The 19,275-nt window shown below is 46.1% G+C and overlaps 1 protein-coding gene across 3 annotated transcripts in view; it reads right to left on the bottom strand.

Moving 5' to 3' along the window:
* Positions 1–9,209: 9,209 nt before the first annotated feature.
* Positions 9,210–19,275, bottom strand: part of TMEM248 (transmembrane protein 248) — a 34,081-nt gene continuing 24,015 nt past the window's right edge. Inside the window, exons 3-7 of one of the 3 annotated variants that reach the window (XM_019663722.1) lie at positions 17,188–17,473; positions 15,685–15,835; positions 14,492–14,675; positions 12,373–12,516; positions 9,210–11,807 (exon numbers count right to left, since the gene is read on the bottom strand). In XM_019663722.1, coding sequence (XP_019519267.1) covers positions 11,787–11,807; positions 12,373–12,516; positions 14,492–14,675; positions 15,685–15,835; positions 17,188–17,473 — 786 coding nt within the window. In that variant the 3' untranslated portion in view covers positions 9,210–11,786. The remainder of the gene's footprint in view (positions 11,808–12,372; positions 12,517–14,491; positions 14,676–15,684; positions 15,836–17,187; positions 17,474–19,275) is intronic. The other 2 variants (XM_019663719.1, XM_019663721.1) reach the window with 2 other exon arrangements.

Here is a 19,275-nt window from a genome sequence, read left to right as displayed (position 1 = left end):
CATTCTCAGCCTTGACTGTGCCTTTGAACTTGCCATGGGTGGAATCATACTGGAACATGTAGACCATGTAGTTGAGGTCAATAAAGGGGTCATTGATGGCGACAATATCTACTTTGCCAGAGTTAAAAGCAGCCCTGGTGACCAGGCGTCCAATACGGCCAAATCTGTTCACTCCGACTTTCACCATCGTGTCTCAGGGTCGTGCTGGCACTGCGCAGGAAAACGCGGCTGTCTGTCGAACGGGAGGAGCAGAGAGCTTTACAACATTATTGATTATATTCCCCAAACTGTCTCTGGGATCCCCGTGACAATCCTGTGATTACCAATTTGTGCTTTTTAATCCCCTCACCTTCTCGCTCAACCCCACTCCCCTCCCATCTAGCAACCCTCAGTTTTTTCTCTATATCTCTGAGGCTGTTTCTGATTAGTTTGCTCATTTATTCTAGTCTTTAAATTCCATATATAAGTGAGATCATATGGTATTTGTCTTTCTCCATCTGACTTATTTCACTTAGCACAATGTTCGCTATGTCCATCCATATCATTGTGAATGGTAAGATTTCAGTCTTCTTTATGGCCGAGTAATACTCCATTGTATAAATGTACCACAGTTTCTTAATCTAGTCATCTACCAATGGGCATTTCGGTTGTTTCCATGTCTTGGCTATTGTGAATAGTGCTGCAATAAACATAGGGGTACATATTTTTTTCAAATTAGCTTTTTGGATTTCTCTGGATAGATACCTAAGAGTGAAATTGCTGGGTTATAAGGTAATTCCATTTCGTTTTTTGAGATACCTCCATACTGACTTCCATAGTGGCTGCACCAATCTGCAATCCAACCAACAGTGCATGAGGGTTCCCTTTACTCCATATCTTTGCCAGCACTTGACAACGCAATTTTTAAAGGGGCAAAATATTTAAACAGGCTCTTCAAAAAAGAATATGCAAATGGTAAACTCAACCACAATAGTACCTAAAATACAAAAAGGAAAATAATTCTAATGTTGGACTCTGAAAGCTGCCACTGGAGCCAGACATCTTAGTGGGCTGCCACGAGCTACTGTGAGTGGCTGGCAGCCAGCGTGAGCAGCTGGGAGGGGTCACCCAATGGCCGGCGACCAGCTGCCTCAGCTGGGAAAAGTGAAATGATCATAATATCAACATGGGCCAGTGAAGCGATGTCCTCCACAACTAGACTAAAGAACCAAAGGACAGCAACTTGTTTATTCCCCTTCCCCGATTTCCCAATGCTGTTCCCCTCCCCCAATTCCTCAATAAAATCTTTTAAAAAAATTAAAATGCATAATAAAGAATGAGTCAGGAGGCTACCCGGGTGGCTCAGTTAATTAGAGCAGGAGCTCTGAACATCAGGGTTGCTAGTTCGATTCCCACATGGGCCAGTGAGCTGCGCCCGAGCTGAGCTGCCACTGAGCTGCCAATGGGTGCCTGGATGGCTCAGCTGGTGAGTGCACATGCTCTTAACAACAAGGTTGCCAGTTCGACTCCCACATGGGATGATGGGCTGCGTTCTCACCCTGCACCTAAGATTGAACATGGCACCTTGAGCTGAGCAGCCGCGAGCTGCTGACAGGCAGCTGGATGGCTCAGTTGGTTAGAGCATGTGCTCTTAACAACAAGGTTGTCGGTTTGACTCCTGCATGGGATGGTGGTTGGGCTGCGCCCCCCGACCCGCAACTAGATTGAAAGCAGCAACTGGACTTGGAGCTGAGCTTGCACCCTCCACAACTAAGATTGAAGGACAAGAACTTGACTTGGAGCTGATGGGTTCTGGAAAAACACAATGTTTCCCTTCCCCAATTCCTCAACACTTTTCCCCTTCCCCAATTCCCCAATAAAATCTTTTTTTTTTTTAAAGAATGAGTAAAAAATAAAGAATACAATAACTGAAACAGATACATTAGAGGGAATCAACAGTAAATTAGAGGAAGCAGAGGATTGAATCAGTAATTTTAAAGATAAGGTAGTAGAAAACACCTAAACAGAACAGCAAAAGGAAAAAAGAATCAGAAAAAAATGTGAGGAAAGGGCCAGCCAAGTGGCGTGTTGGTTAAGAGGTGGCTTGGGACGCCAGCTCTGAGCAGCAGAGCTGCTCGGATCCCAGTTCGGATCCCACATGAGGGCCAGTGACACTGCGCCTTCTACAGCTAAGATGGTGAACAACAAACAGCTCGACCTGGAGCTGGGCTGCCGTGAGTCACCAGCGATGGTGTAGGCTGCAGTGGGGCTGGTCAGCAGCTGGTGTACACTTTCATGAGCTGCCGTGAGCCGTCATGAGCGGCTGTCCAATGGCCAGCGAGCGACTGCCTCACTAGGAAGAGCGCAATGATCACAATACCAACATGGGCCAGTGAAGCGACGTTCTCCACAACTAATCTGAAGAACAAAAGGACAGCAACTTGTGTGTTCCCCTTCCCCGATTCCCCAGCGCTGTACCCTCCCCCAATTCCCCAATAAAAATCTTTAAAAAAAATGAGGAAAGCTTAAGGGGCCTCTGGGACAACATCAAGCATACCAACACTTGCAACATAGGGATACCAAAAGGATAAGAGAGAGAGCAAGGAATTGAAAACCTATTTGATAAATAATGATGGAAAACTCCCCTAACCTGGCAAAGGAAATAGGCATACAAACCCAGAAAGCACAGAGTCCCAAACAAAATAAACCCAAAGAGGCCCACACTAGGCACATCATAATTTAAACACCAAAGGTTAAGGACAGAGAGAAAATTAATCCAGCACATGGTTTATTATAGCCTTTCCTCTTGTTTATTTGTAACCTGGTTCCCATTATCTACAATCTATCTATTTATTTGTTCAATTCTATTGGGTTGTCAGAAAAGTCATGACGTATTTTTCTATGTTTTTCGTTGCAAAAATATGTCATGACTTTTCCGACAACCCAATAGTACACATATGAAATAGCTTCAGAATGCCAACCTCTACTTTGTGAGAAACAAATTTACCAACTAGGTTTCAGTGTTTACCTACATTACTCTTTTGTCTTTAGTCTTACAGTACCCAGCCAAAACATCATTTTCCAATGTTACTTACATCAGTTTCTTTCCTCTCCACCCCCTTCGCTGAGGCTATGTTGTACATATGTAATACAGTCACATCATGATGTTTCAGTTAATGGAGGACTCCATACAAAGGAGGTCTCATAAGATTACAATGGAGCTGAAAATTCCCTATCGTCCAGTGATGTTGTAGCCATCATAACTTTGTGTTTTTGTATTACTAATGTGTTTGTGGTGATTCTGGTGTGAACAAACCCACTCCACTGCCAGTCATATAAAAGTAGAGCACATACGGGGGGAGATCCAAGATGGCGGAGGAGATAAACGCTGTGCTTGCCTCATCCCATGAACGCATCACAATTACAACTAAATTATAGAACAACCAACCTGGAGAACCATCTAGCTGAACGGAAGTTTTATAACTAAGGATATAAAGCAGCAGCCATGTCAGAACTGGTAGGAGAGGTGGAGATGCAAAATGGGCTAGGCCCACACCCCCATGTGGCAGATGAAAATTGGGAGGGATATCTCAGTCACAGAGGTTCCCCACAGAGGAACAAGGGACTCTAGCCCCCCACACCAGGCTCCTCAGCACGGAGTACTGGTGCCTGGACGAGGAGACCCACAACTCTGGCTGTGAAACAGTGGGGATTCCGACCATCTGGATGGGATGGAAGGCTGCGGGGAAACCCAGACATCCTCTTATAGGGCCCACACAGGCACTTACTCTGGGCTCTGGTGGAGAGACGGTGACTCTGGGGGCATCGGAGACATATGGAGAGAGACTGAGTTGTATAACTTTGGGGTGAGGACTGGAGGGACAGTCCCCATTTTCACTGTGTGGGGCCCTCTGATGCAGCTGGCAGGCAGGCGCCATCTTTTCTGTGTTGGGCCCACCCCCACGGGCCAAATCTGAATCTGATTGGCTTGATGAGCTCCGCTAATCCACCCTGCTGGCTCCCTGAAACCCAACCTCACCCAATTTTATATAAAAATTAGAATGAAATTAGACTCCACTCAGGTTTAATACACAAGTTGACATCATCACCCATCTTTGGACTGTCTTAGAATGGTCATGTGTCACATGTAGAGTCCACTTTTGTAGAAGGCGTGGACATTCCTTACACAGTCACCTTGAGGGAGCACCCTCATGCTGTCATCCACTTTCAGCCAATCAAGAGGTACTGCACTGGGTGGAAACTATTAAGGGAAGTCATGACTTTTTAACTAGTTTTAAACTAACCCCCAAAACATTAACAAATGGGTTAAAAAAAGATTCCTTCAAATAAATCACTAACTGGAAATAATATTCAAGGTACAAGCAAATGACAAGATAATGGCAGAGCCAATCCCTTCTCCTCCTACTAGGTTTTCTTAAGTTCCATTAGGAGGTAAATCCTTTAATCAGATCTGATAAGAAGTCATCCATAAAATAATGCCAAATTAATTACCATGGTTTGAAATGTTAATTGACAAATTCTCAGTGATAAACCTCACTGGATGTGGCTTGAGATGTTAGCTAATGATACCATGATGTCATCATAATTGCCAAGGCATTTAAACTGTTGTATTTCATGTTTCTATTTTTATGTAAATGTATTAGGTGCACGATATAGTAATATAGTAGGGCATGTACATAATATAAGCTAACTTAAATCCACTGTGTGCACTATAATTCATTACCACTAGAGGTATGAGATGAAACACTGCTGGTCTCTGCAGTACACTTGCATTGGGATCCCTTGTCAGTACCCATGTTGCTGTGCCAGTCAGGACTCTGCCACAGGGGTGGCAAGTCCCAAACATTCTCCACCTGGGGCTCCAGTCAGGTGTCATGCAGCTTTGGGGCTAAATTTGCAAAACCAGAAGCCTGCTCCCTGTAGCTTCTGACATCACCTCCCTCCCCCAACCCAAGGCACCCACTTTATCAGTGGGGGTTCACGAACTACAGATGAGGGAGACCTCTTAGCCCTCTATATTTCCCATCAGAGAAGACATGAGAAATGGCATCTTTCATGCAGTTTGATCTGTACAGCGGAGTGGACCACTGCTGGAACTGTGCCACTAACCTTTAACCTTTCAGGAACCAAAGTAGGGAAGGGCACAGATCTCAGGCTGGTGGACCTGCCTGGAGTGGTCAGGCGATGACAGTTGCTCTAAGTGCCCATGGTTGCTTGGAAGCCAAAAGCTGAGGCATCTGGAACCTTTCAACCTGGGACAGAATGCATGGGGTAAATATGCTGGAGCTCGTTCTTAACAAAGCGATGCCAACCCCTAGGGGACACTGAAAATTTAGATGTTTTTGTCATCACAATAATAGGGGGGCACTCTTTGGATGCAGACGCCAAACAGCCATAGACTTGTCATATTTCATATGGCTTCCAGTGTCTCATCAACATTCACAGAGGTGGAAAATCTTTATAATCATTTGAGCCTAGAACCTAACGTTATTTTGCACAAATATTTATTACACCAACACTGTATTTTCTAGGAATGCAACTAAACTGAGGGAAGAGTGTATTTTGTTTTGTTGGGAAACAACAAAAAGTCTCATCTCCGGTAGCTGTGTGGCAGGAGTCTGAGTGGCCCATTCAACACATCACCTGTCACAGTGCTTGTAGAGCTGTCCCACTCAGCAATCCTCCCACAAGTCCAAGTCTCTAATCCCATTATCATCACTTTAGGCAGTGGTGGCCCGGCCTTTACTTATTGAAATACATGGGTTGGGCTGGCCGAGTGGCACCGAGATTAAGAGCTGGCTTGGGACACCAGCTCTGAGTAGCAGTTGCCCTGGTTCGGATCCCACATGAGGGTCAGTGACCCTCCCTTTACAGCTAAGATGCTGAACAACAGCTTGACCTGGAGCTGGGCTGTCGTGAGTCACCAGTGATTGTGTAGGCTGCAGCCCCTGCTGCAGTGGGCTGCCATAAGCTACCATGTGTGGCCAGCAGCCAGTGTGAGCGGCTGGCAGCCGGTGTGAGCTTCCAAGAGCCACCGTGAGCGGCTGTCCGGAGGCCGGTGACCGATCTGCCTCACCCAGGAAGAGCGCAATAATACCAACATGGGCCAGTGAAGCGACGTCCTCCACAACTAGACTGAAGAACAAAAGGAAAGCAACTTGTCTGTTCCCTGATTCCCCAATGCTGTTCCCCTCCCCCATCCCCCAATAACATCTTTAAAAAAGAATAAAAAAAATAAATGGGTTCATTATGTTGCTTTCCCTTTATTCTTTATATTTTAGTCTTGTATTTTTTTAAATTACATGTTGTTAGATGATGTTACCTCCCTTTTCAGTAAAATTTATAAGAGGGTGGGACTGACAAGATTGAGCTCAAGCTAGAGAAGGCCAAAGGGACCCTGACGCTGTGTGTGGCCTTGCTTCTGCTCTTCAGTGTGCCCACTGGTGGCCTGCAGCTGCCCCACACTAGCGGCTCCTGGGCAGTCCTGGAGCAGCAAACCAGCCAGAGGTTGGAATGGGTGCCCTGGACCGGAGGGAAAAGGAGGATCCCTGTCCAGGGAGCAGACCACCGCAGTGCCCATCACGTGTGCCCGAGTGGGAAACCCTGGGCCAAGGAGAGGCGGATAGATGACCCCGCTTCTTCGTAGATGAGGCATATGAACCAGTCACGAGGTCATGGACATGGGGCAAGGTAGACACCAAGGTTCTACCTGAAGGACATCAAGGTGTCCCTGAAGGACAGGGACAGAAGAGTCAAGAGTCAGGCACCTTTGAGAGGGATTTCCAGATCCAAGATGGGGTCTGAGATCCGAAAGCCAGGCTGCTGAAGGGGCAGGGGTGTGATGGACTGTTGGATGGAGAACACATTCAAGGACACGAAGGTTTTACACAGGAGTATTTGGTTTGTTTTGTTTTTAGGTTAATGGTTTCTTCATCTTTAAAATGAAGGTGATTTCAAGATGTCCAGTTCCAAAGTTTCGAAACTGGAGATATTGTAACTTGCTCAAAATGACAAAACTAATTCTTCATAGCAAGAATCTTGGAGTTTAAACTCAGAAATCTCTCAGCTGTAAGTGTTCTCATTAATGATCTACATCAGTGTTTTTGAAATTGCAGGCAGCTGGCCATTAGTTGAACGTGTAATCCATTTAGAGGTCAATAGAAGAGTTTAACAGGAGACTAAAATTTTAAACTCTCCGTGTGTCATGTGTGGTGAGGGCAATTATCATCTCCTAAAATTTGTTTGTTACATACACATTCTTTCAAGCACCAGTTCTTATACACTCAGCAAACAGCATGAACCGGTGGCACAGGCAGCACCACCGCTAACAGACCAAAGCTGGAAGAGGCTGCTTTAGTTCTCATCCACCACAAGGTAACCAGCGCGACCCTGTAGCTTCACTCTTGGATGCCTCCCCTCACCATTTCATTGTAATTAAACATTAGAGTGCCAGACACTGTTCTAAGCACTTGGTATTAACTAGCTGAATTCTCACTGCATTATTTTACAGATGAGAAAACTGAGACATAGAGAGGGTAAGCCACTCAGGATTCCAACATGTAGGGGTTGGCATGGGGCTCGTAGGGGCTGAGCTGCCTCAGTTCTGAGAACCCCCTTCCTGGACCACATGGTGGTGAGTCCCCTGCACAGCCTCTGCAGGCCACCTGTGGGGCCAATGTGGCAGTGGGCTGGAGAAGCTTTCTCCTCGGCTGGGGAGACAAGTCCCCGCAGACCTGCCATCCTCCAGCCGGCACTAAGCGGGCCTGTCTACAGCTGGGCACCAGGCCACAGCCCTCCATATGTGGAATGTCCGGTTCAGGACACTCCCTGCTGCGTGCGCCTTCAAATCGCAGCTCTTCCAAGATGCCTTCTGCGGGCAGCCCAGAGGCATCACAACCATCATTCTGTCCTGGTAACCCTCTTCATCTCGTCACTATCTGCCAACAGATCATGAATAATGTGTTCATAGGCTATCTCCCCGACTAGAAGAAATGCCACAAGGGCAAGCATTTTGTCTGTGCTCCTAGCTCAGAACAGGGAGGCACCTGAGGAGCCCCAAAAATGTTACTGAGCAAGCCAGTGTTTACAGAGGAAAGGGCTTAATACTATCAAAGGCCCTTTTGTCCCCTTGGACATAGCACTGACCTGTCACTTATTTTTGCAAAGTCAAACTGCTCTAGTTTTCCTATCATCAACTAGCATGGTATAAGGAGTCTGGGGTCTTCAGAGGTGAAGAGAAAGGGCTCTAACAGGTGGGCAAAGAAGAGTGTCTTCGAGATGGCAAGCAAGACCACGATGCATCTGGCTGGACCCCAGTGTGCCCCGGCCAGTGCATTACTCCCCTATTCTGTACTCGCTAGTCTGTGTCTGAGGAACTCCTGGTACAGTGTGCCCAACAGGAGAATTACACTGTTTGCAAGCACCACCTCTGCCTTACCTGAGGACTTGGTGTGTGTCAGGGTTACTGTGCAGAGAGGATGTGAGTTCTTGTTCCCCAGGACTCCTGCACAGCGAGAGGTGAGATGCCACCCTTCTGAGCACAAGGAGAGGGCAGTGATGGCAGCAAGTGCTGCGGTATAGTGTTTGGCCCCTTAGAAGGCAGCAAAAAGTGAACACAGGTAGAAACAGGGGTCTGTGGAGGTGTCCCGCTCCTCAACACTGTCCTGTCCCTCAGAATGCCAAGACAGACCTCTACGAACCTGTCACCTGCTGGGAAGTGAGGGGAGGTCTACAGAGCCTCTGCCCATTGGAAAAGGGAAGAATTCACATTAGTGAATGTGACATCCCTTTACCAGTAACTGTAGAGGATAGTGTCGGGCAAAGGAAGCCCAGCACATGTGGGGGCGCTGTCAGGCGACAGAGCCAGTAAGGAGTCCGCTCCTGGTAGTGCAGGCCAGGTGCACACGGAGGGTTTGTATAAGAGAAGGGTGTCCTCACACTCCCATACCTACTCAGATGCGTCTGCTGGTCTGTATCACTTACCTCTTCTGGGCAGGATGTGGGTCAGGTCCGTGAGCACTTGTTGGTCTAATACACTAAAAGGTTTCGTGCTCTCAGGGAGAAGACCCACGTGCTTGGTGAGGCCAGCCCTCAACCTGATAACAGGTAACACTGTGAAAGGGCAGCTTGCAAAATAACCCTAATTACTTATCACACATCTTCTTCCCTTAGAAAACACCCATCAGACAGGAGGAAAGAGACACAGCAAATAAATTCAGATGTTTTATTCTGTAAAGCACATATGCACATACTTCAAACACTGAAAATTAACATGGGAGTGAATGCCGAACAGATCAGCTACTGACCATCATGCAGCAAGGTAGGTGAAATGGACCCACTGGCCTCATGACCCACGGTGCCTGCAGCAGGGCTGCACACCAGGACCTGACTCCCTACAGACTGCCAAAGAAGATGCAACAGAAACAGCACATTCCTGATGGTGAGAAAAACTTACAAAGAATCACAACTGATTCAAGTGATACAGTGACAGAACAAAAGGAAAAAGGAAAGAGATCAATATGATCTGAAACAACCACTTCAACAGTAAGGTGCTGACCTTTTACTGGACCACCAGTCCAAGATGCCTGAGGACGAGCCAGTGCTCCTAGGAGGGGTCGCCCCGTCTATGACACTGCAGAGGACCAGGCCTTGTCTGTAGTGCTCCCACAGCAGCAGGTCGCTGTACTTCCTGAAACCCAGGGGAGTGTCTGCTGTCACTAGATGGCTTCGCCCAGTCCCCGGCCTCCCCTCTGCCAAGCCTTCCTTCAGACACCTGACTGACTCGGGTTTCCACCTCTGAGAATGACCTGCTGGGGTAAACGCTGGGTGTTAAAGTGTGTGTCCTGGCCTTAGGACAAGTCATACTGGCCAGGCATTTTTGACACTCCCTTTCCTCCTGCCTAACGGTATCCGTCCTCCCCTGGCTATGGTTCCAGCTATTCCTTGTAGTTAAAACAAGGGTAATTACTATTAGCAACAAGCTGGATTAAACAAACCAGTGAACGTGACTTTTTCAACCTTTCTCCTTACTCTGCCAGTTACAAATCTCTCTCTAAACTCCACTCATCGGATTTTTTAACTCATGATTCAGTAGCGGCTTAACCTACAGTCTGCTGGTCTCAGTGATACTGATGTTTCTAAAGGCCAAGCCAAGCAGCTTTTTCAATCTTGTCTCATAAGAGTCTCGAAGTCTCCAAAGAGAAAACTAAATTAACAGGCTAGCCATGCATCATGTAAGCAACTCACGGCATACACATAACTAGACAGACATCACGATTACTGCACCTGAAATGTACTGAAAGGAAAATACATATTTTAACATCAAATTACTATAGCGGTTATTTTAACAATCTCCAGTAAAAGCCCACAACTGTTTTCCATTCAAGAATGCCTGGGATGAAATGTTCTAGGCCGGTCTATATTTCAGACTGCAGGATTGACTCTCATTTAGAACAGGCTACCCAGACCTGGAGCTAAGCTAAGGAAAGGCGTGCTGAAGTCGTCCCCAAAGCTTCATTTGCCCTTCAGCTATAACATTGCTTGTAAGACCACGGAAGTCATTAACGACATGAGCTTTAAGGCAAAGAGCTATTAAGAAAAACAGTAGGAATACAAGTAACAAGAAAGGACTAGAAAAGATAATGCACACTTTTTAAAAAATGAAGATGTTTCAGAAGGAAAAAGGGGTAATGGAAATAGATCATCAAAATGTCACAGGAAAGAGATGCTCTGGGTTTCCCTGATAAACGGCAAATCAGAATTGCTTTAATTCAGATTTCACAGGCATCGTTTTTATAACGTTACTGATCTACTAGTTACCCTTTTCCTTCTGAAGTCATGTTAACTGCATAGAAATAAATGCAAGAGAAAAGTAAGGGAGGAAGAAAGAAAAACTACTCCCTCTTCAAAGGAACCATGAAATCCTTTTGTAACCCTTAGACCAAAAATCATCATTCTCTTTCCACACTGTCATTTGCATCCCAGAAAATGAAATGGGTAATTTTTACTCTAGAGACATTTACTTACTTTTTAAGCCCTTGTGAGTGAGGAAGGTGCTTTAACTTTTAGAATGGAGGGGAGGGACAACAGAGGAAGAAAGAACAGAACTTTCTGTGCCAACTCAGCTCCACAAGACCAGGCTCCTCACCATCCATGTGAAAAATGAAACTTAGATCTTTGACCATGTAGGTGACTCTTAAATATTTACCTTTTTACACAAGATGAAAGCAAAAGTCTGTCCTAACCATAGTATTATTAAAATGTGACTATTTTTTTCCAAAGGAAAACAAAGAAAACTTAGAAAGATAGGTATGTTTCCTTGCAAGCAAAACCGAGAATAGGTATTATTGTTGTTACTATGCTTATTAAGCCAGACACATAAAATCCACAACATGAACTGGTGGCTTGGGAAATGCACTGTCATGTCAAAGGTGCAGACTGTCTTGACCCAAAGTGAACCTCACCCCCCAGCAATGTGACGCCCATGACCTTGGTAAACAGCACGGCCCTCTGCGACGCAGGGAGATGAGGAATCGTTGGAGTCATCCGCCACAGGAGGCTGCAGGTTCGGGATGCAGCCCGGGCGAAGCACATGCATCACTGGACCAATTTCTGAATAGATTTTTATAAATATATACAAATCAGTTACAGGCACTTGAAATGTCTTTGGCTGGAATAACCCAACATTGCAAGATAATGTATTCACAGAGTGTCCAGGCCCAGGCTGGAGTCAGCAGGCGTTGATTACAGCTTGCTCAGTCTCTCTCAGAAAACGGGCAGTTGTGGGATTAGGCATCAGCCAAAGCCACCTGGAAGAGAGCAGGACAAGCATCTGGTCACACAGCAGAGCCCGGGAGCTCAGCCCCGCCGGCCCCTAATGGCTCCCGGTGCCCCCAAGACCAGGAGCCACACATGCATCTGTCTGGCAGGGAAATGAAAGCCCCAAGAACAAAATCCCACCTAGGAGGGAATGAAGAGAAATCCAGTATGTCTCCTGCCAGAAGCAGCCGATTTACAAGATCTAGTAGAACTGCTGTGCTGAGCTCAAGAGTTAACTATTCAGAAGCGCTGACTGATCAGTGTTCTGAGATAACTTCTCAAGCAGATAGAAGTGGAGGGGAGGCAGCCGTCTGGGGCAGCTGCTCTGCTCTCCGGGGGTTGGCAGCAATTCCCAGTCAGTACCGCTCACAGCTAAGGCTTGGGTATATGGTTGAAAACCCAACACCACAATTTAAGCTGAGGATAGACTACTTCTGGTAAAAAGACAAGAACCCGTTTCTCTGGAGGAAAGCTGCCACCCACAGTGAAGGCAATAAGGACTAACCGAACTAACTGAGACAGTCCACACACAGACCACCGCCAAATGCTGCTCACCTTCTCAGGACAAAATTCAGGACTGCTCTGACGCAATTTGCTGGGTCTGCCCTTGATAACCGCATAGCAAAACATTGTTATCACCATCACGAAGAGGAAGTAACTGGTGTGCATGAGATGCAAATTTATTAATGAACGATCATCCTAAATAAAGAGAATAAACCAGAAACATCTGCACTGAGTTACTGAAAGATTTTATGCTGGGTTTCTGGAAACAGGGCACACAACCCACAACTTGCCTCAACTTTCATTCTTGCACTGGAACGGGTTTCTTCTTTTGTCTTCCAAACTATTAGACCTGGATGTCATTAAGTGAGGAGGTGGTGTTCCTGAGACCAGACCCTTCCTAGAGCAGTCCTCGCCCTGGCTTCTGCACCCCACACTGCCAGAATACCCCGCCCCCACCCCAGTCTCCTCCCGAGAGGCCCCAGAGACCCAGAGCCTCTGACCCCCACTCCTGCTCTGACTGCCCTCGGGGTGCATGGCTGACGACCTGTGTTCCTAAGCGCTTGCTGCTCTTCCACCAGGAGGGCCTTGGTGTCACTTCTCTCCAGAGAGGCTTCCTTCCTCTGCCCTTCCCCACATTTGCAAGTCCCTGGCTGACTATGTCTGCCCTCCCACATGCAATTCACTGCCAGGCCCCTGCTAGCTGCTGAGATCTTGGTCCTGCTCCCATTCCTTCTCCTTTCCACACTGCCACTGCCAGGCTCTCTCGTTTATATACTTCTGGCGGGTACACCAGCCTTGCTAAGTAAGGGTGCTTTACAAATCCCCCTCATAGCCCCACGCAGGCAGTGGCTGCCTCCTCTGAAGACAAAGTCTAGGTGCCTTGGGAAGGGACAAAGGGCTTTCTAGAAGCTAGCCTCTGCTCACCATCCAACCTGATCTCCACTGCAGGCTCCTGGCCTACCAACTTCTACAAACTGATAAAAATGAGATATGAAGGGCAGGCCGAGTGGCTCAGTTGGTTAAGAGCTCGCTCAAGAGTACAAGCTCTGAGCAATAGCAGTTCGATGCCTGGCCCAAGCTGAGCTGCCAACAGGTGGCAGGATGGCTCAGCTAAAAAAAAAAAAAAAGAGATATAAGGAGGGCCGGCCGAGTGGCACATTGGTTAAGAGTTGACTTGGGATGCCAGCTCTGTGCAGCAGGGCCCCAGTTTGGATCCAACATTAGGGCCAGTGACGCAGCGCCCTCTACAGCTAAGATGGTGAACAACAGCTTGACCTGGAGCTGGGCTGCCGTGAGTCACCGGCGACTGTGTAGGCTGCAGGGGGCTGGCCGGCAGCTGGCGTGAGCTTTCGTGAGCTGCCATGAGCCGCTGTGAGCGGTCATCCAATGGCTGGCGAGTGACTGCCTCACCCAGGAAGAGCACAATGATCATACCAACATGGGACAGTGAAGCGACGTCCTCCACAACTAGACTGAAGAACAAAACCACAGCAACTTGTCTGGTCCCCTACCCTGATTCCCTAACGCTGTTCCCCAACCCCAATTCCCCAATTAAAAAAAAAATCTCAAAAAAAGAGATATAAGAGAAAAGGACCAGGCACACACACAAAAAAAATCCACCTAACATATAGTGACAGGAAGAAAAGGGCATTTATAAAAAATCAGTGCAGTCTATAAACATATAAGCAGGAAGCTAAATTGACGAGTCTAGATGATGGCTGCCTCCCCTTTCCTACCAAAGCAAAATCCTATTCAGGGCTCAGTACCCATCCAGAGATCCAGTTCTTCCTGATTCCTTCTACCTTCCCAAATTCCGAACCGCTTATTGCTCACACTGACACTCCCCAACTATCCTCCTGAGTGGCTGTGTGCAGGGATGAGCCTGTACAGGCATCTCCTGTAACCCCTGTGGGTCAGGCACACAACAGCGGCTCAAACCAGAAACAAAGGACGAGCAGCGTTTCCCAAGTCGGCACCAGTTCACCCAATCGCCCAACTCAGCTGCAAATCTAGGATGGCAAGGCAAGCTAAGCCACGCCATGTCAGGAGGACCTAGTCCAGCAGTTTCTGGAGACACACAGAGACAGACACACACAGACAGTTAGACACACATGCACACGCGCGCACACACACACACACACACACATACACACACTTTTTTCTCACTTACATCTGGAACAATAACTGTGAGCTTGGGATTTAAAGCATGATAGACTTTTCCAATGGCCCCCTTGTAACACCAGAAAGGGTTGTAATCTTGAGAGTATTTTGTGTTGGCGTCTCGGGCAGTCATGAAGATCTTGTACCAGAGTGTGGCGTTGCTGTATGTGTCAGGAACACAGTGTGGTGGCTGTCTGCAGGGGAAGGGGAGAGAAACGCGCGGTGGCCTGAGACACAGTCTTCCCCACAGTCCCTGGCCCAACAGTGACCACAGCCACACGTGTGGAAAGGAGAAACATACATTTCTTTGAGATAAATACCATTATGTTTTTAGTTCAGACATCTCTTTTTAATTTAACAAACATGTAACAAAATAAGAAATAAGCATTCAACATTTAGGAGTTTGAGTGTTAAGACTGGTCTTCAGAATTAAACCCATTGTCCCTCTCACATATGATGTGGCCCCAGAGGAACCTGCTCCTTTCAGCCCATTTTCTCAAATTGTCTAAATTCTTAGTCACAACAGGAAGTCTGCCATACAAACTTCCCCATCAGATATTACAATCAACAGCAAGTAATATTTAACTTATCTTGTCCTACAAACCTCTAAATGTGTAAAACAGAAAAATACCAGGATCATTATTCTTACTGAAAAAGGATTCACCATGGGATTTTTAAAATAGGCTACATCTTGTGTATTTCGTGTATTTACAGATCATTATCTCCTTTACAGAAAAAGGAGAGGCAAAAAAAAAAAAAACCTTTCAAGGCAAAGCAGTAATATTGACAGCTGCTCACAAAATACAAAGCAAAAGTTTCAGAAATAATAACCATTTCACAGAAAATGAGGTTCGATGTATGCTCTCAATTTAAAAGTCAACTCTGGATAATGAAGGTAAAGGAAACCTTTCTCTTTCGGGACCCTTAATTCCAGCTTGTTCTGGTCCCAGGAGCCCGTTCCTGACCTTCTCTGTGACATGCTCCTTCTCTAGCAGGAGAGGCAGCCTCAGAGCAGGCAGCACCCCAGCCTCGCTGCTATTACATGCAGCTCTACCTCAGACTTCCAAATCAGACCTAAAGCATCCCTGAGGTCCGGGTCAGGGAATGCCATGCAGGCCACCCTGAGAACTGGCTGCAGCAGCCCAGGCATAGCCACGGTCAGCGGAGCTTCTCCGACGCCCCCGAGCCTGGGCAAGCACTTACACGGTGACAGGGAACACGCCAGGGCTGGCCGTGAGGGTCATGCAGGCCGTGAATACCACCTGCTCGCAGTGGCCGTGAAGGGCACAGTCGTCTGCGCTCCAAGCTGCTGGCAGGGTGAAGGTGATGTTGATCTCCTCATGAGCTTCCCTGCCTATGGAACAGAAATGGTTTCTGTGGTGGAGAGGCAAAGTCCACATATTCAGTATTCTCTGGGATTTGAATGAATCCTGAAATCCGTTATGAGCCCACATAAGCAGGACTCCTTCCTCTGTGAGATTTCAGAACAACATGGTTCTGAGCTGGACGCTGAGGCTCGCTCACCTGGCAAAGCCAACAACGGCGAATGGAGACAAACCACTTCTAGCCAGGGCTGGGGATGCCAAGCAAGGGCCCAGCCAGTGCCCCTGTCGGAAAGCTGGGGGCCAGGAGAGTTATTCTCACCACTGTGTTAGCATCTGCACAGCACTGTTCCCATTTCCAAACTGCTTTTATGTTGACCACTTCACTTAAAATGTACCACTGTCCCATGAACACGGCCAAAGAGGTGTTCCTGCTCCTTTTTACATATAACAGACTTAAGAAAGGTCATGGGACCAGTAAGCGATGAAGCTTAAATGAAAACCACGGTATTCCAACACCACAACAGAAGAGAGGGTCCACTCACAACATCGAAAATCCAGAAATCGCCCTTACCTTAGTTCCATGGAAACAGCGCTCACCTGTAACAGCCAGGAGGACGCTGGCAGGTGTTCCCAAGTTCTTTAAAAACTTTAAAGACTCTTGGTAACCAAAGAACCAAAGACTATTCTTCTGAGGCCAGGCCTCCAGGGTGAAGTCTTTCCTGATTAGCCTAGCGTCCACTTTCTCTGCTTTGTCCTGAATCACTTAGGTCTGTTATGGGTGGAGTACTGGTCAGAAGGCAGTGCTCAGTGTTTTATAGGTGTCCATTTTTATTACTATTTAACAAGCACTTATATAGCATTTGCCTTGTGCCAAGAACTACTATAAGTGCTTGATAAACACTAGCTCATGTTATCCTTGTCTCTTCTATAATCCCAAGATACCAAAGGGAAGAGATCAGGTCTTAGGCTTTTTCTAGTTCGCTCCAGCAGCTAGCACAGAGCTGGGCTAATGGTGGACATTCAAACATTTGTGGACTAATGGCTGATATTCGTGGTATGTATTTCAGTCTCCAACATGATAAACCTGAATAGATTTGTTTGTGTGCTCATAAATATTAAGACGAGAAATAGGCCTTATAGTTTCTTCAGTTTCTCATTCTTATAATTATAGGCTTTTTATTGAAAGACTACTGTGTGCCAAGTACTTTATTAAACAAAGATGTAGTAGTATAAATCGTTCCTTCTTGATTTCCTCTGGTTGTAACTCAACAATAAAAGGGGAGACACATGCAAAAATAAAAATAGTCTGATGAATAAAAGCATATGTTGAAAATACTCTGCCTGAGAAAGTCTGAAAGGAAAATAGCTAACACCCACATACCTGAAAGTCCAATCTGATGCCCTAAGATGGTCGAGTACAGATGTGTAACGTTGCGAGAGTACCCTCCAAAGGGTCTGAGTGGGTCCAGGGTCAGGGTGATTGTGACTGAGATGTTAACAGGGCCTGACTCCTCCAGGGCCTGTGGGGACTGGGTGGATACTCTGGTCTGCCCGCTGGTCATTGTGCTTTCTGGAGATGTGGTGTCATTTGTGAGGTGCTTTAACGTTTCATTCTCTGACACACACAAGTCCAAGTCATTAAACCGCAGTAGGAAAGTATTCCAATCCTTCAGGAACATGAAACAGAGAGAAACAAGTGTGAGCAGTCTGAAAGTGTGCTACTGGAGGTACACAGCCATGACCCTTCCAGGTGGCATCTCACTATCGTGGGTGTACCACATTTAGAGTCAGTCATTTTTCTTAGACTTTCTTAAAATCATTTACTAAGTGTTACGAAGTTTGAGGCAATACATAATCTCTCTGTTGCAACTAAAAAAGTGAAAATAAACCTTATTAAAGGCTGTCTATTATCATTACACATATACAAAAAGTGTTTATAGCTTGAAATAGTATTTCCCTTTATCCTCTATTATTATTTTTTATTGTGAAATACATATTTTTTAAATTCGTTTCAGCTGTACAACACAGTGCAATAGTTATACTTTTTACCCCTCGAAGTGACAACCCCCCTTCCCCAATCTGTAGAGTCAGTCATTTAAAATAAGTGACAATGCAGCCATCAGCATCTTGCAGTAGCATAATAGTGTGGTTTTCCAACCACTCTCATACTCATGATATAAAATATGAACTTTTCACTGGTGTGAGATATTAAATAAACTGTGGGATTAAACCAACCTAGTCAAGAAAATACGTAAAAATAACAAAACAGCATATTTTACTTATAGAAAATGACTTAAGCTCAGACTCAAACTTGAAAAGAAAGCTTGAACAAAAGTAGTAAAACATTAAAAGTATTAATCCAAACTCATTTAGCAGATGCGATTACTTTCTTAAAATAAGGCTGTCTCAAAATAATTCCTTAAAAGGTCAATTCCATACACCTTGCTTTCTCGCTGGAGAAAGTAAGTACCAATACTCATGGGACTTCCTCCCCTCGTCATGGATTGGATGCCACCCCAGAAAAGGAATAATTTCAAAAGGGAGAAGAAAAGATGTTTTCAGGCTTCTCTTAATATTACACCCTGAAGGGACGGTTTAAATCATAAGCAGCTTTAAAAACACGTAGCTTATTATGTCATGGTTAAGCTGACAAAACACAGTAAAGTATCCACCAGTGTTTATTTTAATTTTAGCAGAAACCCAAAGATGAATTCATTCTGAAACAGCAACAACAAAACCTAACCTAGGCTGTTACATATACCTTCTTTCTCCCAAGCAACATTCGTCTACAAAAAGTCGCCAAACGTGAAGACAAAGCAAGTTACATTTCCAGTTACACTTCCACTAGCATTCATTAAACGCCATCTGAGCAACCCCCAAGCAGCCAAGTGAACCTGCCTCTCCAGCATCAGTCCATAAGATACGGAATTTAGTAAGACAGCAACTGGACATATCACATTAAACGTTTCCCAACATTTATCACCTCAGCAGACAATTTGAGAACATTAGAGCTGAAAATAAGGTTTGGAAAAATAGTCTCATTCCTTCATACTCCAGACACGAGGAAACTGAGGCCCAGAGCAAATTACAGACTCGCCAGTGCCGTAGTTGAAAGCAGAACCAGGAATAAGTTTTCTGATTCACAGCCCCAAGCTTCCCCACATGCCCAGGTTCCTCCTTTGAGAACAGAATCACTCATCAGTCATGAGCAAACTCTTGCAGCTCCAGGCACCGTGGCATGGCTTCCTGCAGGCCCCAGGCCAAGTCTAGTCTGCCGAAGCCAAAGGCAGGCCCCACCCTGATGTGAGGACTAACTGTCCAGGCTACATCTTAATTAACCATTGGCCTTGGCCGAGCGTTCAGCATGGACTAAAGTTCTGAGGGAAAGAAATGCCGGGGTGCTACAGAGCTTTGGTTGTGACAAGAATGTTTGTTTCAGTCCTAATGTGGGTGCAGCCCATTTGCACAA

The sequence above is a fragment of the Hipposideros armiger genome, unplaced genomic scaffold (genome assembly GCF_001890085.2).
Source record: "Hipposideros armiger isolate ML-2016 unplaced genomic scaffold, ASM189008v1 scaffold_400, whole genome shotgun sequence".
In the NCBI taxonomy this organism is placed as follows: domain Eukaryota; kingdom Metazoa; phylum Chordata; class Mammalia; order Chiroptera; family Hipposideridae; genus Hipposideros; species Hipposideros armiger.
This window is presented reverse-complemented; position numbering and strand designations above follow the sequence as displayed.